This window comes from Mesoplodon bidens (genome assembly GCF_964165515.1).
Source record: "Mesoplodon bidens genome assembly, chromosome: X".
Classification (NCBI taxonomy): domain Eukaryota; kingdom Metazoa; phylum Chordata; class Mammalia; order Artiodactyla; family Ziphiidae; genus Mesoplodon; species Mesoplodon bidens.
Genome location: NC_138163.1, coordinates 82,453,312 through 82,478,974, shown reverse-complemented (window position 1 = coordinate 82,478,974; position 25,663 = coordinate 82,453,312). Strand labels below are relative to the sequence as shown.

Sequence of the window (25,663 nt, the reverse complement as noted above, 5' to 3'; positions counted from 1 at the left end):
AAATGTGTTGATTTGAAGGCTCTGTATGACTGTCCAAAGGACATGATACAAAATCACGTTTCAGTAAAAGATCCATTCAGATTGCAAGTAACCACATTTCAACTAACTTTTAAGGAACTTGTTGGGTTTTGGTGTAGCCTCAAAGAAGAATATCCACAGTTATCTGAAAAGACTATTAAAATGCTCCTCCTGGGCTTCCCTGGTGGCGCAGTGGTTGAGAGTCCGCCTGCCAATGCAGGGGACGCGGGTTCGTGCCCCGGTCTGGGAAGATCCCACATGCCATGGAGCAGCTGGGCCCGTGAGCCATGGCCGCTGAGCCTGTGCATCCGGAGCCTGTGCTCCGCAACAGGAGAGACCACAACAGTGAGAGGCCCGCGCACAGCAAAAAAAAAAAAAAAAAAAAAAAAAAAATACTCCTCCTGGGGACTTTCCTGGTGGCACAGTGGTTAAGAATCCGCCTGCCAATGCAAGGGACACGGGTTCGAGCCCTGGTCCGGGAAGATCCCTCATGCCGTGGAGCAACTAAGCCTGTGCACCACAACTACTGAGCCTGCACTCTAGAGCTCGCGAGCCACAACTACTGAGCCCAAGTGCCACAACTATTGAAGTCCGTGCGCCTAGAGCCCCTGTTCCTCAACAAAGAGAAGCCACTGCAATGAGAAGCCCATGCACCGCAACGAAGAGTAACCCCCACTCGCCGCAACTAGAGAAAGCCCATGCACAGCAACGAAGACCCAACGCAGCCAAAAATAAATAAAATTTTAAAAAAAACAGCTTCTCCCAGGAATTCCCTGGCAGTCCAGTGGTTAGGACTCAGCGCTTTCACTGCAGTGGCCTGGGTTCAGTCCTTGGTCGGGGAACTAAGATCCCGCAAGTCGCATGGCACCGCCACAATAAAATAAAATAAAATGCTCCTCCCTTGTCCAGCTACATATCCATGTGCGGCCAGATTACCTTCATTTACATCAACCAGAACATGTCACAAAAGATTAAACGCAGAGGGAGATATGAGAATCCAGCTATCTTCTACTAAACCAAACATTACAGAGATTTGTAAAAATGTAAAACAATCCCACTCTTCTCACTACATTATTTTTCATGTTAGAAAATGTTGTGTGTGTGTGTGACACACACACTCCCCCACCCTGCGTTCATGTCCTTTCCGGACCTTAGAATGTGACTTTTTTTGGAAATAGTGTCATTGCAGGTGTAATTGTTAATGTATAATGGATTGTTATGATTTTAAGTGAATTAATAAATGTTTTTCTCAGTTTTACTTTCTAATACTGTAAATATCTATAGGTATAACATACATGAGCAGAATTTCTTAGAGGTCCTCAATAATTTTTAAGAGTGTAAAGGGGTCCTAAGACCCAAAAAGTTTAGAACTGCTATCTTAGATTATTTTAGTACCCATCTTCTTTATAGTACCTTACATAGCACTGCATGTTACACACATGCCGGTATGCTCCCTCTTACTGGACACCTAGCAAATTTGAGAAGGAAGCTATTGACAAAACTGAAACGTTGTGTACATCTCAGTCTCAGGCCATACTTGACCGTAAAGTATCTGGAAGCTATAACCAGGGTCATGGTGTCTAGTTTTCATAGAAACTTCTCAGTCCTGTGGCAGGTACTCCAAGATAACCTCTCACGACACCAGCCATAGGTATCAGTTTGGCGTTAGATTCCAGCAAAGAGCATCTACCTGTTTGTTCTTCTGAGATTGTTTTCCTTAAGGTCTCTAACCTGAATCTTGTCCTTGCATAGGTGAGCCACCACGTCACAGTTCCAGCTTATGTGGCCTCAAGACAAAGTCACATTATGGTCAATGTGCTACAACAAAAGCCTCACCAAAACAAATCTTTCCAAGTCCCACTATATGACCCACTTATTTCAACCAGTATTTAATAAAATAAAACCATTTGGTTAGTCTTAGCATCCCTTTGTAACAAGAATTGAGATACTGTATAAAACCCTAACCAGGGCTTCCCTGGTGGCGCAGTGGTTGAGAGTCCGCCTGCCGATGCAGGGGACACGGGTTCGTGCCCCGGTCCAGGAAGATCCCACATGCCGCAGAGCGGCTGGACCCGTGAGCCATGGCTGCTGAGCCTGCGCGTCCGGAGCCTGAGCTCCGCAACGGGAGAGGCCACAGCAGTGAGAGGCCCGCGTACCGCAAAAAAAGAAAAAAAACCCTAACCAGATGACTCAATCATTATTTAAATGGTATTTAACTGACACCTCTGTCCGTGAAACTATTTGAAGTTTCTCCTCAGAGCTCTTCCCCTCTCCTTGGTGTTGAGGCTACTACAAATAAGGCTCACTGTTTCTTTCCCTGAAGGAGTGCTCAGATTGCTGACCTACAGCAGAAGCTGCTGGATGCAGAAAGTGAAGACAGGCCAAAACACCGCTGGGAGAATATTGCTACCATTCTGGAAGCCAAGTGTGCCCTGAAATACTTGATTGGAGAGGTAAACATCAGCAATTCGGGGTCTGGCTTGGTGGGTTGAAGTAAGATGTTAGCCTAGAATACTATCATAGTGTTATTGCCACTGTTCGTGGTAGAAACCACGATGACACAAACATTAGAGAAATAGTTTTATGGGTAAAGGTTGGTGTGGGCAAGTACAAACCAGTCACTTAAAAATATATATGAGTGCTCTCTTCGGCAGCACATATACTAAAATTGGAATGATACAGAGAAGATTAGCATGGCCCCTGCACAAGGATGACACACAAATTTGTGAAGCATTCCATATTTTAAAAAAATAAATATATATACATATATATATATATATATATATATATATATATATATATATATGAGTTGCAAGTTGATACCCATGCCTGGTATATAGCAGGTGCTCAATAAATGTTCACTGTTATTATGAAAAGATCAGGATGCCATAGTAGGCCACAGGTCAAATGTAAAATATTATACTATACTACTTTTTAAAACACCTCTGACATGTATTATATTCAGAAAGTTTAGGGCTTCCCTGGTGGTGCAGTGGTTGAGAGTCCGCCTGCCGATGCAGGGGATGTGAGTTCGTGCCCCGGTCCCGGGGGATCCCACATGCCGTGGAGCGGCTGGGCCCGTGAGCCATGGCCGCTGTGCCTGCGCGTCCGGAGCCTGTGCTCTGCAATGGGAGAGGCCACAACAGACATTCTGAAATGGGACATAATTAGCCATACGGCTGTGTGCTATGGATTTCTCTTTAAAATTATGGAAGAACTTGAGTATCAGAATTTGAAATTGTCAGATACTGTTTGTGTTAGATTTATTCTTCCTTGAGGTAAAACAAGAGATTAAATGACCTCAGCAGTGGCTTCCAGCTCTAAGATACATATCTCAACAGATATCTATCTCGGCTCTTGGTTTGGGTGGTGGTGATTCTATTCAATGGTAGAATCCATATGACATGACAACATAAGAATGGACTTGGACATGGAAGAACTTTTCTCAGTCCATTTCAAGAAAGCTGACACTTTCCTGCCTAATGAATGGGGAAAGGTGGCCATTCTCCAAATAAACTGATCTTCTTTTATCCCTTCCAGCTGGTCTCCTCCAAAATACAGGTCAGCAAGCTTGAAAGTAGCCTGAAACAGAACAAGGCCAGCTGTGCTGATATGCAGAAGATGCTGTTTGAGGAACGAAATCATTTTGCTGAAATAGAGACAGAGTTACAGGCAGAGCTGGTGAGAGTGGAGCAACAGCACCAAGAGAAGGTAAGCTGGCAAGCCAAGAAGCTATACTGAAAAACAAACCATTGTTGCTCTTTGTTAGTTAAAAATAATAATAATAATAATAATAATAATAATGGGGGTATGAAGTTTCCTTCAAAAGACCATGTAGTCTTTTCCAATTTTTGCAAATAAGAAATCAGAAATAGAGAAAAACGACTTATCTAATAAGTTTACACATACCAGTGACAATGGCTCTTCGCCTCCAACTTTAATACCAAGATGAACATGATGATACTTCAAGCCATGAGAGCCAAAGAGAACAATTTACTTTGAAATCACAAAGGAGTAACTGGATCACTGCTTGGACTAAACCAGAATTCCTTTTTCCTCTCATTCCTTTGGTACCTTTGGGTTGTATCTTTCTCTAGGTGCTATACCTCCTCAGCCAGCTGCAGCAAAGCCAAATGGTGGAGAAGCAGCTAGAGGAGTCCGTCAGCGAAAAGGAACAACAGCTGCTGAGCATCCTGAAGTGTCAGGTATGGAGATGAGGCAAAGGTCTCCAGAGATGGGGTCCCCAGGCCTGACTGAGAATCCTGTCTGATTTACATGACTGTACCTGCAGGAAAGAGTAATAATTACCTACTGAAAAAAAGCTTTATAATGGTAGCCTTTTATAATGGTAGCCTCTATTGCCTTGTTGCCCTGTTTGATCAATTTTGGGGTGTTTAGGATGTAGCCACACGTAGGATAACCTCCGTTTTGGTACAGAAATGACAGTACATACTCCATACCAGATTTTGAGGCCTCCTGGTTCTTTGCCTCAACGCTGAGCTCTAAAGAGTTGAGAAAGTTAAATCATCCAGTAGAATCCTAGGGGCATTTAGCTGTCTCTTCCTGTGCCTGTTCTGAGTTAAGACCTGACCTGTTCGTAAAATGCCTGGGGTCTACATTTCTTCCAGAGGCTGGGAACACCACACCCTTTAGTAGCATGTTGGAGCACTATTTTATCCAACTTAGAGTCTTTTTCCTGAACCACCAGTCTCTACAGCTTCCTTGGCACCACCCATCAAAGACATAACCAAACGGGTTAAGGTCGTAGGCATGAATCCAATTATCGTAAGTGCCAAGGAAATTTAATCAGGCTTATTAGTGTAGCAAATAAACTGCCTAATCTGTGTTGAGAAGCATGGGCAAAAGCATCTGTAGACTTCAAAGAAACAGCTGACTCTCTGGGTGGGTTTCTTTATCAGCATCCTGATGTGAATAAGGGATATCAGGCTAGAAAATAGAAAAGAATGAGGAAGGCATGTAGAGCAGAGCCCATGGTTCCTGCAAGTGCGGTCGTGGCTGCTTGGGAGCGTTGGAATAGAGGTGGCACTCAGGACACCTAGGAGTTGGTGGGGATCAGGCATTTCTCTGGGCGCCAGTGCCTGCTGTGCAAAAACCACCTGCTGCCAGCAACTTGGCAGTAGTATGTTTTCATCCCTGTGAGTTGTTTGGTAACCCGCATGTAGTGCCCAAAATAACCCCACCTATCACTGCATTATCTGGAAATAGGATGAAGAACTTGAGAAGATGCAGGAAGTGTGTGAGCAAAATCAGCAACTTCTCCAAGAGAACAAAATCATGAAGCAGGTAGTATAGCTTCCCACCCATTTAATAAGCCCTGGGAGACCCTCTTGCAACTGAGGCCAGCTCGTGGGAACAACCCTGAGTATAATGACTTGGCTCAATTTTATGAGGTCTACATCTAGTTTCCATGTGGTATGGTCACGTGCATTTCAGATGGTATAAACACTTTTTTTTTTTTTTTTTTTTTTTGCGGTACGCGGGCCTCTCACTGCTGTGGCCTCTCCCGTTGCGGAGCACAGGCTCCGGACGCGCAGGCTCAGTGGCCATGGCTCATGGGCCTAGCCGCTCCGCAGCATGTGGGATCTTCCCGGACCGGGGTACGAACCCGTGTCCCCTGCGTCGGCAGGTGGACTCTCAACCACTGCGCCACCAGGGGAGCCCACACATTTTTTAATTTGCTCTTTTCTGAATCTAATACTGATCTTGTAAAGTGGGAGTCCTTCAACCTACTTTGCTCTTACCCTGCCTCACTTTACCATGGCTTAAGATTAAGCTAACTTAGGAATCTTTATGTTTTAGCCATGAACACTCTCAGAAGCTGCCCTGCAATGTACACTTTGTCTCTTCTTTTCAAATAGAAACTGAACCTCCTCCAAGTAGCCAGCAGACAGAAATCTCATCTTCCTAAGGATACACTTCTATCTCCAGACTCTTCTTTCGAATATATCCCACCTAAGGTAAACTGCTCAGGGCCTGTGATACCTTCGCATAGCCAAGGTTTGGGGTGAGTGTACTAAAATCACCTTTCAGAAGTGGTTGAGCGTTAAAATTCCCACATTCCAGCATCTCAATTTTCTATGGAGTCCCAAATAAAACTACAGTAAAATCTTGAGGAAAATCGGCATTCTGCCTCCGTAGACGGCTGACTTTGGACCATGTACAGGCATTATGCAACACAACTGAGGAGGAGGCACATAGAAAAGAACAGTGTTCGGCTGTCCATCCAAAGATATTTATCATATCATGAGTTCTTCCCTCCTCCCTCAGATTGCTCAGCCTCTATCCCTTCAGTTTCTCTCCCTTCAAAGACTCTGTGAGGCCAAAGGCTAAAGCAGAATTTCTTCTGATTGGTAAAGCCAAGTGGGGTATATTTGAGGGCATCTGAAATCTCTGCTCTGAGAATATAGCTGGCAGCAGCTACTGGGAAGATATAATCCACATGTTGTTGTTGTTGTTTTTAATTAAATAACCATTCCAAACTTTTTTTCTTAGCCCAAACCTTCCCGGTTTAAAGAAAAGTTCCTGGAGCAAAGCATGGACATCGAAGATATAAAGTATTGTCCAGAATATTCTGTGAATGAGCCTGAGGACAGTGATGGTGATGGTGGTGATGGGGATGATGAGGAATGGAAGCCAACAAAATTAGTTAAGGTGTCCAAGAAGAACATCCAAGGGGTAGGAGGCAGCTCATCTCTTTCAGGGGTTCTAGTCATTAGTTTTCACTGACAGTGAGGGTGTGCCAGCCCCAGACCCTACACCTCAGTCCCTTGATCGTGTTCAGAGGCACTGGCTCTGCTGAGGGGTGCTTGTTGGGCCAGCTCTGTATGGAACCGGGGGCTAGTTGAGAGGGCTGCCTGGGTGCACAGGGAGGCTCTTTTCATGTTTTCAAGTTCTGACCAGTATGAACAAGTAGTAGTGTTCTATACCATCTCATTGAAACTGGTTCCAGTGTGACCATAATAATCTTTCACATTTTTAAAGCACTTTACAGTTTATAAACCATTCTCATATATGTTACCTCTTTTCATTGTCACCAAAGAAAATCCAGTGAGGTGTTTATTATTTGTATTTTACAGCTGGATCTGAGACCCACAAGAGGGAAATGACCTTGCCCAGGGACATAAAACAAAGTGACAGTCAGGACTTGAAATCAAATGTTCTGACTCCAAGTCCAGTTTGTTTCTACCACATCATGGTCATATCAGTAAAAATTGTAGACCAGAAGCTGAGTGGGAACTTTAAGATTGAACACACCAAAGTTAAGGCTAGTTAGAAACAATCTGACTTTGAGGCATGCTCTATTTACTTACACAATGATAATCCTACGTATTTATCAAACCTAGGTGTTCTATGTTGAAACATTAACTTCGCAGGCATTACAGTTCATCACTACCCCAACTGTGGCCTGCAGCCACATTCCTCTTAAAGAGAACAGCTCACAAATTACCCTAGCTGGATTCCTGGAAGGTTATTCAATTTCATTAGCTGATAGTGCACCACATGGGGAACTGAGCCTTGTAAAGCCACAACACCAGAGAGAAGCAAGTCATGAGGAATAGACAGCCGTGGTGACCTTAAGTCATTTGGAAAGTCATCAGGAATGCAACATACCATGTGCTCTTAGTGGGACTAAGAGCTCATCCTTAGCCTCAGAGAGCTTATAATCTAATGGGAAAACAAGCCAAAGAAATAGGAACACATCACAGGACCTCAGCATACTCATCTCAGGGAGATGGACTGAGGGGCTTTTAAGAGTGACTGTAAAGCCAAACCAAACATATAGTTTATGAACATGCCATGAAAGAGACGACTCTTGCTTCATTATAAGACAGAAAGGGGGCTTCCCTGGTGGCGCAGTGGTTGGGAGTCCGCCTGCCGATGCAGGGGACGCGGGTTCGTGCCCCGGTCTGGGAGGATCCCACATGCCGCGGAGCGGCTCGGCCCGTGAGCCATGGCTGCTGAGCCTGCGCGTCCGGAGCCTGTGCTTCGCAGCGGGAGAGGCCACAACAATGAGAGGCCCACATACCGCAAAAAAAAAAAAAAAAAAAAAAAAAAAAACTTTATAAGACAGAAAGGGAAATACAGTCTTGGGAGCACCTGGGAAGCCATTTTCTGGCACAATGAATAGCATATTGCAAAGACTTGATAGTAGACATAGTAGCAGGACACAGAGCTGGGACACTGAGAGAAAATGGGGCAGAACATGTCTGACTTTGATTCACTTACTCAGCCAACATTTATGCTCTCTACTGTGGTTGAAGTGGTAAGCACGAGCTGATTGTTGATGAAAAGGTCAGTAATAGGAAGCACAGGTGAGAAGTACACACAGAAACAAATGGTAGAGGACCTAAAACTCTGGGGAAGGAGTTTCCAAATGGCAAGCAAATATGGGTATACTTGTCCTTGAGGAAAGCTTATCATACACACACACACATACACACAAGCATAGATATAATAGTACTGTTGCTGTAAGCTTAAAAAGGAAATATAGAAGTATAGCCAAAAATGCAAGTAAGTGATATTTGCTATCAATGATAAATCCTATCTCTAAAACACTGAAAGATGATTCTTTTCTAGGCTTTTTCCCTGATTTTATAACTTGAGAATATAAGTGGGCTTTAAGGGGAGCAAGTTGACATACAATCTAGTTTCTCCCTTTTGGAGGCCTCAAAGTACATGGACTGCTCTTTGATCAGACTGCTTGTAGACACATCAGCTGTAGACCTTGATGCTTTGCATGAAGGCCATCCTGATTATTATTGTTTCAACCCAGCTGAAGCGGGCTGGTATGAATCACTAGGTATCTGCAAAGGAGACTGCAGCAGGTACCAAAATGATGACTTGTCCAAAGCTAATGCTGAAAAAACTAGTTTTCCTCATTCAGCCATATTTCCTATTTGTACTAAGGAGATGCGGAAGGATAGGCCATGTGCTGTAGTAAAGAAGTGATAGCTTAGAAGCCAGGTAAACATGAGTTGTAGTCTTGAGTTTGCCACTGTTTAGTTGGATGGCCTTAAGCAAGTCACTTAATCTCTCTGAACCTCAGATTCCTTATTTCTGTAATAAAGGGATGAGGCTAGAATAGTGATATATAAGGTCCCTTCCAGCACTAATATCCTGAGTCAAAGTAACAGTCAAAGTTGTATAAATGGGCTTTGTTGTTGTTGTTTTTAATAAATGGGTTTTAATAATACTACCTCTATATGGGGTTATATGGTATCTGAGAAGTTAAAAGAAGGAATAGATGCAAGAGCACCTTGTGAAGGATAAAATATCATGCAGGTATTGTTATTAAAGCACTGTAAGCATTTTTACAAATATTCCCATTTGTCCCCTTTGGCAGAAAAGAGGCAGGAGGTATTCTGGTCCCTAGTAATGGAAGAACGGAGATAGATAAACTTGGATGGAGTGACTTGTCCAAGGTCATGCCAAGTATTAAATATAAGACTAGAGACCAAGGCTCCTAATTCCTAGCCTGGTATCCTTTATGTTACAATTTTTACCAGATCTTATCATTCTGGATATAATATAACACTGAAATCAGTGCTAGAAGAATTATAGACTCTAAAGAAATAATTCTCAACCCTGGCTGCACGTTAGAATCCCCCAGGGAGCTTTTAAACACAGGTTGCCTGGGACCCCACCCCCAGATATTCTGATTTAATTGGTCTGAGGTGGGACCTGGCCTTTTTGAAAAGCTCCCCAGAGATTTCTTATATGCAGCCAGGGTTGAGAACCACCGGCTTAAAGGAACCCCAGAGGTCTTTCATCTCGACTTCCCACTTCTTTTATATAAAGAATCTCTCTATTATAGTGGTTCTCAGCTATGGTGTTGGGACATGCTGGTGGGTTGCTAGCAGTTGTGATACACACACACGTATACACACACACCCCACATACATCATATTTGAGATTTTGTCTGTGGCAAGATCTTGCTCCCTCCCTTATGTTCTGATCTGCGTCCTGGTGTGAGAGAAAATAGGATGAAGCTAAAGCTAGTGCACGTGGCATTCGTGTGAATACATCTGTCATGTACGTCATGACTGTTCTATAATACCACTCCCAGGTGTTTATCTAGCCTCTGCTTGCTTGAAAACAAGCAGTCTAGTAGGGGGAGGCTCACAGTCGTGAGACAGGGCAGCCCATTGTATTCCAAGTAGGTGTTGGAAAGTTGTTCCTTGTTGACCTGTCCTATAAATCATCCCCATGAGTCTTGGCTATGTAGAGTCTAATTGTTCTTCCTTATGATAGCCCTTCAGATGCCACTCTTGTACTTTGGATAAAATAGAGACACATGGACAGGGTAATAGAGTGTTTTTGAGGCATATAATATAGATAAATGTGTAAATGGTCAGAGGACCATACCCAGCCTGTAGCAATCAACGGATCAATGTCATCCTGGCGAGGTGTCTCTAGGACATGTCATAGAACTCTGTCTTTTGCTCTGTCTTATTCAAAGAAGCAAAGTTAGGGTTTTTTTTTTTTTTGCTATGTCCAGTGTTGGCAAAGGTGACTAAGGTGGGCATTCCTGTCTGTTGTTGTTAGGAGTATAGTTTGGCATACCTTTCTGGAAAGCAACTTGAAAATATGCATCAAAAGCCTGAAAAATGTTCCTATCCTTTGGCTCAATAACTATACACATAGGTATTTATACTAAGGAAACAGTCATTGATATGTAAAAAGATTTATAAATCTTTTTTGAGCATCAAACTATGTATCAGGCACTGCTTCTAGGTGCCGAGGATGCAATAAACAAGACAGGTAAAATCCTTGGCCTCATGAAACTGAAGACATTCTTGTGGAGAGAGACTTATAGTGACCATAAAAACAAATAAAATAAATTTAGATGATAAGAGATAAAAAGAAAATATAGTCAAATCATAGAGAATGATGGGGTAGGAAAAGAGTACTTTGGACGAGTGTTTGGGAGAGGCCTCTCTGAAGAGGAGATATTTAAGCTGAGATCTGAACAAAGTGAAGGAGCAAGTCAGGAAAAAAATCAGAACATTTCAGGAAAAGGAAACAGTAAATGCAAAGGCCTCAGGGCAGGAATGAGCTTGGCTTATCAAGGAACAGCTGAAGAGGCCAGTGAGGCTGGAGGATACTGAGAAGTGGGAGAGTGCAGTACAAGGTCGGGTCAGAGGGGTAATCAGAGGCCTTGTCAATCATGGTAAGATTTGGATTGTATTTATGTACCAGGATATTTGCTGCAACATGATTTATAATGGCAAACAATTTCTTTCAGAACAATCTTAATATCTAACGTTAGGTGACTAGTTAAGTAAATTGACATTTCCACATGATGAAAGACTATATAGAATTGTTAAATATTAAAAATCATGGTTTTGATTTTCAGATTTTAAAAAGTACTATATATTATTCTCATAATGGAGGCGAGGGGGAAGATGTTTTAATGGTTTCTTTTACCCTCACAACTACACAACAATGGTGATGGTTGTCCATATGAAACTGACTCGAGGGCTTGAGTTTAACTGTAAATGCAATATGAATCCACAAAGATATGACAAGGGGAAAAAAGCGACTGTGATTTAGGACTCATTAGCAGAACTATGGAGTTCATAACAAGGGAGGTGTTTGTCTCAATCTGCTTCACAATGGTCACACCACATTTAGAAAGTTATGCTCATTTCTGGATGTCACAATTAAAGATGAACTTGGACAAATTGGTATATAGCCAAGGTGGTGAGAATTCTTGGAAACCATGTCACGTGGTGAATCATTGAGGGAGCTAGGTATATTTAGCTTTGAGAGGATTTGGACAGAGTGGGACTGGGGAGTGAAAACGATGCTCAGGGTTTGAACATATATGCTGTGAAAGTGGGGTTAAATTGATTCCATGTCATTCCAGATGGCAGAATTTGGTCCTGAGGTCAGAAGTTATATAGAAACTGTTATCATCTCAGGATAAATAGAGCATAGGATAATAAGACCAGGGATGTTTGAGTGGGGCTTCATACATCAAATCAGGCTTTAGATGGTCACTGAGGTCTCCTCTGACTCTAATCCATCATTCTGTGAGCTCTGTCACCTGTATTTGTTCCAGCCAAACTATCCTCACTTTCTTCCACCATTTCTCTTACAACATCACTTCCTATAATGCTGGTCACCCGCCCCCTTTTTGTTTAATTCCCTCTTTTTTTTTTTTTTTTTTTTTTTTTTTGCGGTACGCAGGCCTCTCACTGCTGTGGCCTCTCCCGTTGCGGAGCACAGGCTCCGGACGCGCAGGCTCAGCGGCCATGGCTCGCGGGCCTAGCCGCTCCGTGGCATGTGGGATATTCCCGGACCGGGGCACGAGCCCATGTCCCCTGCATCGGCAGGCGGACTCTCAACCACTGCGCCACCAGGGAAGCCCCTAATTCCCTCTTTATGAAGCACATACACACAGTGGACTCCTGAATGTGTGCACAAGGAAACATACTTATTGATAAAATGGGCTTAATATATGGAAAGCACTTAACACTGCCTGGCACACGGTGATGTCAGCTATTACTACTGCAGCCTTGTTGTAAGTGTGAAATATGGCACTATGAGGAGTATGGGTAAATTGTGGCATACTCATAGTGTGAAAATGAATGGAACAGGAGCTACATGCATCGATGGATGATAAAATACCATTTATATAAAGTTTAAAAGTGTGTAAGATAATTCCTCATATATTTTAAATAAGAACTCATATGTGGTAAAAAGACATGCATGGGATAATAAGCACCTAATTCAAGAGACTGCCCCTGGGAGGGAGGGAGGCAAATGGGATCAGGAAAGCGTAGACAGGAGGCTTCAGTTCTATCTGTTTTACTCATCAAGGGAGGGTTGGGGACATGAGTGGGGTTTTTTTCTTGTCTATGCTTTTTATATGCCTAAAAAAAATTATGGGGCCCTAAAATAGGATATATCATTTCAAATTGACTCTGACTGACCCAGAGTTTACTGAAACACTCTCCCTATGATTTCTGAACTCCAAATTTCTGCCTGACTGACTTGCTTTTGACAGCCATTTCACACTGTTGACTCATGAAGCTTGCTGACACCTCAAATCCATAGTCCCTTTTTGCACAAACTACTGTTTTTTTGGCTTTACCGCACACCTTGTGGGATCTTTTATTTTTTTTTAAGATCTTTATTGGAGTATAATTGCTTTACAATGGTGTGTTAGTTTCTGCTTTATAACAAAGTGAATCAGTTATACATATACATATGTCCCCATATCTATTCCCTCTTGCGTCTCCCTCCCTCCCACCCTCCCTATCCCACCCCTCTAGGTGGTCACAAAGCACCGAGCTGATCTCCCTGTGCTATGCGGCTGCTTCCCACTAGCTATGTATTTTACGTTTGGTAGTGTATATATGTCCATGCCACTCTCTCACTTCGTCCCAGCTTACCCTTCCTCCTCCCCGTATCCTCAAGTCCATTCTCTAATAGGTCTGCGTCTTTATTCCTGTCTTGCCCCTAGGTTCTTCATGACCTTTTTTTTTTTTTTTTTAGATTCCATATGTATGTGTTAGCATATGGTATTTATTTTTCTCTTTCTGACTTACTTCACTCTGTATGACAGACTCTATGTCCATCCACCTCACTACAAATAACTCAATTTCATTTCTTTTTATGGCTGAGTAATATTCCATTGTATATATGTGCCACATCTTCTTTATCCATTCATCTGTCGATGGGCACTTAGGTTGCTTCCATGTCCTGGCTACTGTAAAGAGAGCTGCAATGAACATTTTGGTACATGACTCTTTTTGAATTATGGTTTTCTCAGGGTATATGCCCAGTAGTGGGATTGCTGGGTTGTATGGTAGTTCTATTTTTAGTTTTTTAAGGAACCTCCATACTGTTCTCCATAGTGGCTGTATCAATTTACATTCCCACCAACAGTGCAAGAGGGTTCCCTTTTCTCCACACCCTCTCCAGCATTTATTGTTTGTACATTTTTTGATGATGGCCATTCTGACTGGTGTGAAATGATATCTCATTGTAGTTCTGATTTGCATTTCTCTAGTGATTGATGATGTTGAACATTCTTTCATGTGTTTGTTGGCAATCTGTATATCTTCTTTGGAGAAATGTCTATATAGTCTTCTGCCCATTTTCGGACTGGGTTGTTTGTATTTTTTCATATTGAGCTGAATGAGCTGCTTGTAAATTTTGGAGATTAATCCTTTGTCATTTGCAAATATTTTCTCCCATTCTGAGGGTTGTCTTTTGGTCTTGTTTATGGTTTCCTTTGCTGTGCAAAAGCTTTGAAGTTTCATTAGGTCCCATTTGTTTATTTTTGTTTTTATTTCCATTTCTCTAGGAGGTGGGTCAAAAAGGACCTTGCTGTGATTTATGTCACAGAGTGTTCTGCCTATGTTTTCCTCTAAGAGTTTGATGGTGTCTGGCCTTACATTTAGGTCCTTAATCCATTTTGAGTTTATTTTTGTGCGTGGTGTTAGGGAGTTTTCTAATTTCATTTTTTTACATGTAGCTGTCCAGTTTTCCAAGCACCAGTTATTGAAGAGGCTGTCTTTTCTCCACTGTATACTCTTGCCTCCTTTATCAAAGATAAGGTGACCATATGTGCGTCGGTTTATCTCTGGGCTTTCTATCCTGTTCCATTGATCTATGTTTCTGTTTTTGTGCCAGTACCATACTGTAGCTTTGTAGTATAGTCTGAAGTCGGGGAGCCTGATTCCTCCAGCTTTGTTTTTCTTTCTCAAGATTGCTTTGGCTATTCGGGGTCATTTGTGTTTCCATGCAAATTGTGAAATTTTTTGTTCTAGTTCTCTGAAAAATGCCATTGGTAGCTTGATAGGGATTGCATTGAATCTGTAGATCGCTTTGGGTAGTAGAGTCATTTTCACAATGTTGATTCTTTCAATTCAAGAACATGGTATATCTCTCCATCTATTTGTATCATCTTTAATTTCTTTCATCAGTGTCTTATAGTTTTCTGCATACAAGTCTTTTGTCTCCTTAGGTAGGTTTATTCCTAGATATTTTATTCTTTTTGTTGCAGTGGTAAATGGGAGTGTTTCCTTAATTTCCTTTTCAGATTTTTCATCATTAGTGCATAGGAATGCAAGAGGTTTCTGTGCATTAATTTTGTATCCTGCTCCTTTACCTAATTCATTGATTAGCTCCAGTAGTTTTCTGGTAGCCTCTTTAGGATTCTCTATGTATAGTATCATGTCATCTGCAAACAGTGACAGCTTTACTTCTTCTTTTCTCATTTGGATTCCTTTTATTTCTGTTTCTTCTCTGATTGCTGTGACTAAAACTTCCAAAACTAGGTTGAATAATAGTGGTGAGAGTGGGCAACCTTGTCTTATTCCTGATCTTAGTGGAAATGGTTTCAGTTTTTCACCATTGAGGCCAATGTTGACTGTGGGTTTGTCATATATGGCCTTTATTATGTTGAGGAAAGTTCTCTCTATGCCTACTTTCTGCAGGGTTTTTATCATAAATGGGTGTTGAATTTTGTCGAAAGCTTTCTCTGCGTCTATTGAGATGATCATATGGTTTTTCTCCTTCAATGTGTTAATATGGTGTATCACATTGATTGATTTGCATATATTGAAAAATGCTTGCATTCCTGGGATAAACCCCACTTGATCATGGTGTATGATCCTTTTAATGTGCTGTTGGATTCTGTTTGCTCGTATTTTGTTGAGGATTCTTGCATCTATGTTCATCAGTGATATTGGCCTGTAGTTTTCTTTGTGACATCTTTGTCTGGTTTTGGTATCAGGATGATGGTGGCCTCGTAGAATGACTTTGGGAGTGTTCCTCCCTCTGCTATATTTTGGAAGAGTTTGAGAAGGATAGGTGTTAGCTCTTCACAATTCGCCTGTGAAGCCATCTGGTCCTGGGCTTTTGTTTGTTGGAAGATTATTTATCACAGTTTCAATTTCAGTGCTTGTGATTGGTCTGTTCATATTCTCTGTTTTTTCCTGGTTAAGTCTCAGAAGGTTGTGCATTTCTAAGAATTTGTCCATTTCTTCCAGGTTGTCCATTTTATTGGGTATAGTTGCTTGTAGTAATCTCTTCTGATCCTTTTTATTTCTGCTGGGTCAGTTGTTACTTCTCCTTTTTCATTTCTAATTCTACTGATTTGAGTCTTCTGCCTTTTTTTCTTGATGAGTCTGGCTAATGGTTTATCAGTTTTGTTTATTTTCTCAAAGAACCAGCTTTTAGTTTTATTGATCTTTGCTATCGTGTCCTTCATTTCTTTTTCATTTCTTTCTGATCTGATCTTTATGATTTCTTTCCTTCTGCTAACTTTGGGGTTTTTTGGTTCTTCTTTCTCTAATTGCTTTAGGTGCAGGGTCAGGTTGTTTACTCGAGATGTTTCCTGTTTCTTAAGGTGGGATTGTATTGCTGTAAACTTCCCTCTTAGAACTGCTGTTGCTGCATCCCATAGGTTTTGGGTCATCGTGTTTTCATTGTCTTTTGTTTCTAGGTATTTGATTTCCTCTTTGATTTCTTCACTGATCTCTTGGTTATTAAGTAGTGTATTGTTTAGCCTCCATGTGTTTGTATTTTTTACAGATCTTTTCCTGTAACTGACATCTAGTCTCATAGTGTTGTGGTCAGAAAAGATACTTGATATGATTTCAATTATCTTAAATCTACCAAGGCTTGATTTGTGACCCAAGATATGATCTATCCTGGAGAATGTTTCATGAGCACTTGAGAAGAATGTGTATTCTGTTGATTTGGGATGGAATGTCCTTTAAATATCAATTAAGTCCATCTTCTTTAATGTATGATTTAAAGCTTGTGTTTCCTTATTTATTTTCATTTTGGATGATCTGTCCATTGGTGAAAGCGGGGTGTTAAAGTCCCCTACTGTGATGGTATTACTGCCGATTTCCCCTTTTATGGCTGTTAGTATTTGCCTTATGTATTGAGGTGCTCCTTTGTTGGGTGCATAAATATTTACAATTGTTATATCTTCTTCTTGGATTGATCCCTTGATCATTATGTAGTGTCCTTCTTTGTCTCTTCTAAGAGTCTTTATTTTAAAGTCTATTTTGTCTGATATGAGAATTGCTACTCCAGCTTTCTTTTGATTTCCCTTTGCATGGAATACCTTTTTCCATCCCCTCACTTTCAGTCTGTATGTGTCTCTAGGTCTGAAGTGGGTGTCTTGTAGACAGCATATATATGGGTCTTGTTTTTGTATCCATTCCACCAGTCTATGTCTTTTGGTTGGAGCATTTAATCCATTTGCATGTAAGGTAATTATCGATATGTATGTTCCTATTACCATCTTCTTAATTGTTTTGGGTTTGTTATTGTGGGTCGTTTCCTTCTCTTGTGTTTCCTGCCTAGAGAAGTTCCTTTAGCATTTGTTGTAAAGCTAGTTGGGTGGTGCTGAATTCTCTTAGCTTTTGCTTGTCTGTAAAGGTTTTAATTTCTCCGTCAAATCTGAATGAGATCCTTGCTGGGTAGAGTAATCTTGGTTGTAGGTTTTTCTCCTTCATCACTTTAAATATGTCCTGCCACTCCCTTCTGGCTTGCAGAGTTTCTGCTGAAAGATCAGCTGTTAACCTTGTGGGGATTCCCTTCGTGTTATTTGTTGGTTTTCCCTTGCTGCTTTTAATATTTTTCCTTTGTATTTAATTTTTTTTCTTTTTTTAAAAAGAAGTACTTTTTATTAATTTATTTATTTATTTATTTATTTTGGCTGCATTAGGTCTTCATTGCTGTGAGTGGGCTTTCTCTAGTTGTGGCGAGCAGGGGCTACTCTTCGTTGCAGTGCACGGGCCTCTCGTTTTGGTGGCTTCTTTTGCTGTGGAGCATGGGCTCTAGGCATGCAGGCTTCAATAGTTGTGTCACGTGGGCTCAGTAGTTGTGGCTCACGAGCTCTAGAGCGCAGGCTGAGTAGTTGTGGCACACGGGCTTAGTTGCTCAGCGGCATGTGGGATCTTCCCAGAACAGGGCTAGAACCCATGTCCCCTGCATTGGCAGGCGGATTCTTAACCACTGCACCACCAGGGAAGCCCTGTATTTAATTTTTGATAGTTTGATTAATATGTGTCCTGGCGTGTTTCTCTTTGGATTTATCCTGTATGGGACTCTTTGTTCTTCCTGGACTTGATTAACTATTTCCGTTCCCATATTAGGGAAGTTTTCAACTATAATCTCTTGAAAAATTTTCTCAGTCCCTTTCTTTTTCTTATCTTCTTCTGGGACCCCTATAATTCTAATGCTGGTGCGTTTAATGTTGTCCCAGAGGTCTCTGAGACTGTCCTCAGTTCTGTTCATTCTTTTTTCTTTATTCTGCTCTGCAGTAGTTATTTCCACTATTTTATCTTCCAGGTCACGTATCCGTTCTTCTGCCTCAGTTATTCTGCTATTGATCCTTCTAGAGAATTTTTAATTTCATTTATTGTGTTGGTCATCACTGTTTGTTTGCTCTTTAGTTCTTCTAGGTCCTTGTTAAATGTTTCTTGTATTTTCTCCATTCTATTTCCAAGGTTTTGGATCATCTTTACTATCACTTTTCTGAATTCTTTTTCAGGTAGACTGCCTAATTCGTCTTCATTTGTTAGGTCTGGTGGGTTTTTGCCTTGCTCCTTCATCTGCTGTGTGTTTCTCTGTCTTCTCATTTTGCTTAACTTACTGTGTTTGGGGTCTCCTTTTCGCAGGCTGCAGGTTCGTAGTTCCCGCTGTTTTTGGTGTCTGTCCCCAGTGGCTAAGGTTGGTTCAGTGGGTTGTGTAGGCTTCCTGGTGGAGGCGACTAGTGCTTGTTTTCTGGTGGATGAGGCTGAGTCTTGTCTTTCTGGTGGGCAGGTCCACATCTGGTGGTGTGTTTTGGGATGTCTGTGGCCTTTTTATGATTTTAGGCAGCCTCTCTGCTAATGGGTGGAGTTGTGTTCCTGTCTTTCTAGTTGCTTGGCATAGGGTGTCCAGCACTGTAGCTTGCTGGTCGTTGAGTGAAGCTGGGTGCTGGTGTTGAGTTGGAGATCTCTGGGAGATTTTTGCCATTTGGTATTATGTGGAGCTGCGAGGTCTCTTGTGGACCAGTGTCCCTGAACTTGCCTCTCCCACCTCAGAGGCACAGCCCTGATGCCTGGCTGGAGCACCAAGAGCCTGTCATCCACACGGTCATGTGGCTATTGGTAGGAGGCCTCAGTTCCTTGCCACATGGATCTTTCCTTAGGGCTGCTTGAGTGTCCTCATTGACATGGCAGCTGGCTTACCCCAGGATGAGTGATCTGGCCCTCGGTCCCCAGGACTGTCGTGGCTTCGGCTGCTGGGGCCCCTGTAGAGCCGGCAGCCTCAGTGAGGCCACCCTCCGCTTGGGCTCCGGGGCAGTTCAGTGACGGCGGAGGGAAGAGACCGTAAGCCAGGAGTTCCAGCTCTGTGGAAAGGCGGGCTCCATTCTTGCTTGTGGGATCTTAGTTCCCCGACCAGGGATTGAACCTGGGCCCTTGGACCATCGGCAGTGAAAGCTCCGGGTCCTAACCACTGGACCGCCAGGGAATTCCCTGCACCAAACTACTTTTAAGCCAGATCTCCCCCCCCCAACATTATATTTATATGGCTGATTTGGGGGGAACTTAATGCCAGACTTACATTTATCCCTGTTATAACTTTTCTGTCTACTTCCAGCCCATAATTCCAGCCAGTCAAAATATTTTTGAATTGTGATTCTATTATCTTACATATTCATCATCCTTCCAGCTTTGTGTCATTGTTACAGCTGATAAATATGCCTACCTTGTAGACTGGCTATGAGATTCAAATGAGATTTTTCATTTCTATATATGAAAGTACTCAGAAAACTGTAAAGTGCTATACAAATGTAAATGATTTTATTTCATATCATCAGTGATTTATTAAAATGTTGAATGATTAAACTGCTGAGGACAAAGCCCAGGCTGACACTAAACAAACTGTAGAAATGTGAGTTGGATGAAAGTACAGCTGGGTAGATCTAAAGATACTGAGCAACTATACTCAGTCCTTAAGTATGCCTAATTCTACTCCCATTCACCTCATAGTTCTTCACTTTGGCCATAAAATCACCATGAGGATCTTTGTCAGTTACCCTTCATTATTATGGTATCCATCCAATCCATCTTTCAAGTACACTATCCCAAAAGTGTGGCATGACTTGTTCTTAGAAAACCTATGGGGGTTCTTAGTGATCATTGTTTCACTCAAGAGAGGACTGAGGAGATAGAAGCTTAGTAAAGTTGATGGTACTTTCCAGTTTTTCTAGAATGGCCTGAGAATGAAGGGAAGGTACTTCAAACCTAGTCTTCTGACTCAGTAATGTGTCTTTCTACAAACCTGCTTTGCAGTGTTCCTGCAAGGGCTGGTGTGGGAACAAGCAGTGTGGGTGCAGGAGACAGAAGTTGGACTGTGGCGCGGACTGCAGCTGTGACCCCAAAAAGTGTAGGAACCGTCAGCAACGCAAGGTAGGATCGGTGCTGTCGTCCCTCACCATCCTTTCAGATCTCCCAGCAGTTTCTGCCCTTTTCTTCTACCTTCCTTCCTGAAAGCCAGAGTCTCCTGCACAGCCCTTCCTACCCTTCTTCCCTCTGCAACCAGAAAAAGACATTTCGCTTCTCAGTCCTTCTTCCTTGCTGCTAGCCTGTCCACACAACCCCTTCAGAAGCCACAGCCTCTCCCAGGAGATTCCCAGATATGCAATTCCCCACCCCTAGCCTTGGCTGTAAAATTTCTGTACAGTGTCTAAGGCACAAGCAAGGAACAGCAGAGCAAGCATTTACAGGCATACAGCCATGCAGGATCAAACTAGTCCAGAGGCTTAGCTGGAATTGTAAGGGCCACGTGCTGAGGTAGCAGCTTCCAGGAAGGAAGTTAATCCTTCTGACATCTTGAGACATTAGTTACTTAGACCTTCTCCATGGGAACCAGCTATTCCGTGGCTCTAGGAAAAGACCCACAGGAACTTGGTCTTTCTGATATTCACTGTTCTGAGCCAAGTTAACTGTAGCTGTTCTTATATTGCTCCCAGGGATAGCAAACTCAGGGAAACAAAATGTGTACTGAGAAGTGCAGCACCAAGCAGGTCAGATGCCCGAACTTGCCTTATGCCTACCTGTGCCCACGGCAAAAGCTCATTCCTACTGCTCTCTGTGTGATACACAGGAATGTTAACAAGACTAGTTCACCGTGCATTTCTTAACCATCTATATGGGCGCAGTTTTGCCCTGGGTCTTCCATTAAAAAAACTTCTGAGGTAGGTAATCATTAGAGGACTAAAGTGGCAAGCTAGAGGTCAGGCTAAGAACTGTAGAAGTAGCATTGCAGAAGGACCTTCAGGATTCTCTGTGCCCATGCTTTTCTCAGTTTGGGTTCTAGAGTCTTATAGTGGCTCCATGGAAGTGCTTCCAGGCACAGCTTGTGCTTGTGGCTCAGCTCAGTTTGACCCTGTGCCAACCAAAGCAACTTCCTCTTTAGTTGTTTATATATCGAGTTTCCTCTTAGAATTTCAGTTGGAAAACCACTGATCTAGTCCAATACTGCCATTTTACAGAGAAGGAAACTAAGGCCCAGAGATAAGCTTAAGTGACTCGGTGTGATATTATACAGCTGGTCATGGCGGCTAAGATTAGACCTCAGGCTTCCTGACTCTTAATCCAGTTCAGTTTCCATGACAACAGGCTATAATTCTAATCCAAGCTCTACCACAGAGTCGCCTTGTTACCTAAGCAACTTCTCTCTCTTGGCCTCAGCTTCCTCTCTGAAAGGACGACCAATACAGGCAACATTCTGTAGAAATGCTAAAAAGTATATTGTAGATTGGGGAGGGGAGAGGATTAATCAAAGAAATGACCAGGGCTCAGCCTTGTTTTAAACCTTGCCTCATGATGTCTCCTGTGCCACTCTCCTACCCAGTCCTTTGCCTTCAGAGGCTACCTTTGAGCACTGTGATCTCCCCAAGCAGGGTCACCCTAAGACCTGCTTACACTGACTGATGAGGCCCTCAGAGCTGGTACCTCACTGGCTGAAGAGGAGCAGACTGATTGTGTAACCCTAGTAGGTGAATTTCTAATATCCTTGTCTGCTTGATTCTCAGGATAGCTTGGGCACTGTTGAGTGGACTCGGGATTCTGAAGGCTCCTTCAAACTGGAGGATCCCACAGAGGTGACCCCAGGATTGAGCTTCTTTAACCCTGTCTGTGCCACTCCCAACAGCAAGGTAGGTGGCCAGGTGTTTCCAAATGTATCAGCGTCCGTCTCTGCATTAGCGCTGACAGAGAGCTGTGGGAGAAAAGGAGGTAAAAGTACAATCAGCTTGCTGGGAACTGGGAACCGGGCATCTGCTAGAGTCTGGTTTTTTCAACAGAGCTATTTGGGGGGTCACCTCATACCACTGGGAATGTGCTAAACATCTGTAGTGGCTAGGCTGCATCAGCCTCTGTCCCTACCCCAGATCTAGTCATATAGCTGTCTCTGTCCTTCCTAGATCCTGAAAGACATGTGTGATGTGGAGCAGGTGCTATTAAACAACACGGCTCCAGGTGCCTCCTTCCTTGGCCTCCCAGAGTCAAAACATGTAGCACCAGAATCCCAAGAAAATAAAGCTCCAGGGAAGAAAAAGAAACGAGCTCTGGCCAACAATATCAGCTTCTTCTCTGGCTGCTCCCCCATTGAAGAAGAGGCCCACTGAAGTTGGACTCATCATATCCGCCCTGGTCTGGCTTGGGAGATGCCTTCAGGTTGCAGCCAAAAGGGGTTTTTTTTTCATGATTCCTCTTGATTTCAGGTTTCTTGCTGTTGAAAAAAGGAACAGCACGTTACTGAAAAAGAGGGAACCTTTGTTGGATGTTGGCAACTTCGTGTCCAGCCCCCCAGCCCCTGACGACTACTCTCCTCTCCAGAAGGGTGCTAAGCTACCTGCTGAAGAGAGAACCAACTGACCTTCCTGATGACTCATGAGGAACCAGTCCTCAGTACAAGCTAGCGCTCTCTTACTCATGAGCAGTTAGGGCTGTCTCCCAGTGGGAAGGAGGCCAAGGCTGTCTTATCTTTAGGTTGTCTCAGTTTCATGGCAGAGCCTAGCCTAGGTCGGAGGCCTGGCACAGATCTTCATGCCACCTCCAGAATGGCGCTGGGATCTTTCTTGTCTCTGGATTTCAAGTGTTTTAATAGTACACTCATTGTCTTTCAAGTTGCTGAGGTAATTGAAATCTTTTTAAATGTTAATGTTAAGTAAATAAATAAATCTTAGTCCATCTGCTGTTTGGAAAGAGTCTTCTGTGCTAGAGGGAGAAATACAGTTTCAACCTGTGTTCCTCTGCCCCTGGGAACGCTATTAAGGAAAGTCAGTGCAAGGGCCCAAGCCCCCCACTGCCTTGTAGCGGCCCTCATCCCCTGAGGGGAGTATGGAGCAGCAAGTCATGTGTCTTCATGTTGCTCTGTTATCTCAGGAGGTTAGAATAATGCTAGTAAGGCCAGTGGCCTGACCTTCACTGTAGAGGCTGCCTGACCTCCAGATCTAGGAGGAAGGAACCATATTTACCAAGCATCTCCATGTGCTTGCCGCAATTTTATTTGCTCCTCACAAAAAAGTTCAAGGTGAATAGGTCTCATTTTGCAGATGAGAAAACTGAGATACAAAGACGTTAAGTCACTTCACTGAAGTCACAAAGTTAATGAGTAATCGAGCTAGGACTTGAACCCAGGTCTGACACCAAAAGTTCTTAGCTGACTCTAGATCGGCAGCCTGCGGCCTGATTTGGAGTCGCCTGGGCATGGGATCGTACTGCTGCCCAGCCCCCGGACAGCACTGCACTTACACCCTGCTTCCTCCTTTGAAAGGGAAGAGGATGAGCGTGGCTTACTCCTCACTCTGCATCTGGGTTCTTCATCTCTGCTTAAGGCGAAAAGGGAGCCAGCCCTGGCCCTGCAGGCTTCTCAGGAGTTCACAGGCCCTGAGCGTCATATCCATGCATTCTGAATCCCAGCCCCCTGCCCCGAACAAAGCTCCCAAAGTACACCCCAGAATTTGGCACATGAAAGCCAAGACTCCTCCAGAATCCAACAGAGTCCAAGCAAAGGAAACTGAAGGACAACCTGCCTAGAGCGAAGCCTTTGGGACTAGGTGACCCTGCAGCCCTTTCTGGCCTCCTGCCAGCAAGCAGCCCTGCTTCTCTTTGCATTTTAATGCCGAGGGAGCAAGGGAGCCTTTGCCATTGCCAACTAGAGCCTCTGGATACAATGGGAAGGCAGAGAAGGAGGGGGCAGGCTCTTGGCCTAAGAGAGCAGATCTTCCTTCTCACTGTTCCAAATCCAGTGCGTTTGGGGGGAGGGGTAAATGAGCTTATCCCCAGAGAAGACGTTCTTTCCCACCAACACTGCACTAGCCCCCAGGCATCGAGTCACTGTCTCAGCCAAAAGGTTGAGAGGGAAGGTCAATCAAGCCAGCCCCCAGTCCCTGGCCCACCCAGAGCCCTGTGCTTTAGCACTAAGCTGACTCTACGGCCTGCTGGCCATCCCTCCCCTGCTGATGGTGTGGTAAAAGTGCCTTTTATATGTGTTCATCTTCCAAAAGCCAGTGACCATACCACTATACACTCCTCAAATGATTCTTGGAAAGAGACGGTAGATGCCTTGGGGTCAAAGCAGCGAAAAAGATACAAATCTCAGCACATCTTGAATGAGCATCTCCTTTCTGGGGTGAGGGGGAAAGGGAAGGGCTACTAGTACCACCCAGGCCCCATAAGGCCCACGGAGACCCCTGGTCCAGAAACTGGGTGAAACAAGAAGTGGCGTGCAAATCTGAGTTCCCTTCTAGATGCACCTTGCAGAAGCGGAAGCAAGATCCCAAGAGGGAAGGGAGGCTGATGAATTAAGGCTATCGTCCCAGGGAGCTTGAGACTGGATGCTAGACTTCCTCGCACACATACACACCCCTTTCCAGGGGGCTGGCTGGGCCCCTTCTCCTCACTGCCAAGTTGCAAAGTTGTGTGGTCACCTCCCCCCAGCTTCCCGCCCGCCCGCGCCCTCAGCCCTCGCCTCCCTGAGCCGGGACAAAGCCCCAGCAGTGACTAAGAGAACAGGAGGAGGGACAGAGGGATGGGGAAAGCTGCACAAAGGAATTCCTCACCCCAAGCCCCCTGACCGGCAGCGAGTAAAGAAGCAGATCTGCTCGCCCTCCCCCTGCCCCCCTCCCATCTTCCCACCCGACCAGGCACGGACACCACAGGCCACAGAGCAGCTGCAGGCCTTGGGAGAGGACCCGCACAGCCTCCTGTAGGTGGCAACAGTGCCACCTGTTTGACTGGTGGGGCTGAGCCTGGAAGAGGGAGGAGGCTGACAACTCGGAGAGGACCTGGGAAACAGTGCAGTGCACAGCAGAGGGCGGAGAGCAGAGCGGACCTGCTGCTGAGAAAAGGTGTGGGGGCTCGGGAAGGCTGGGGGCCACAGGCGGGAGTGGCAGGGCCAAGACCGGCTCCTGCCGGCAGGGATTGGGCCCAGGGATTGAGCAGCACCCCTGGTCAGCTCCCCTGATTGGAGTTTTCTGGCTGCTCAGATCCTGACCCCATCCTACAGACAGCTTCTGGAGGGAGGTGGGACCCAGACGGCAGGAGTTACGGCTGGAGCCCGAGGCAGGCTACTACCACTCGGTCCCAGC

General features: G+C 43.9%; 1 protein-coding gene across 2 annotated transcripts in view; it reads left to right on the top strand.

Annotated features, from left to right (window-relative positions):
* The window catches only part of KIF4A (kinesin family member 4A), a 128,142-nt gene extending 104,881 nt beyond the window's left edge, over positions 1-23,261 (top strand). For both annotated transcript variants that reach the window (XM_081223312.1, XM_081223313.1), the window contains exons 23-31: positions 2,342-2,471; positions 3,559-3,729; positions 4,116-4,223; positions 5,245-5,322; positions 5,898-5,996; positions 6,532-6,714; positions 20,358-20,474; positions 22,103-22,225; positions 22,493-23,261. In XM_081223312.1, coding sequence (XP_081079438.1) covers positions 2,342-2,471; positions 3,559-3,729; positions 4,116-4,223; positions 5,245-5,322; positions 5,898-5,996; positions 6,532-6,714; positions 20,358-20,474; positions 22,103-22,225; positions 22,493-22,696 — 1,213 coding nt within the window. In that variant the 3' untranslated portion in view covers positions 22,697-23,261. The remainder of the gene's footprint in view (positions 1-2,341; positions 2,472-3,558; positions 3,730-4,115; positions 4,224-5,244; positions 5,323-5,897; positions 5,997-6,531; positions 6,715-20,357; positions 20,475-22,102; positions 22,226-22,492) is intronic.
* The last annotated feature ends 2,402 nt before the right edge of the window (positions 23,262-25,663 follow it).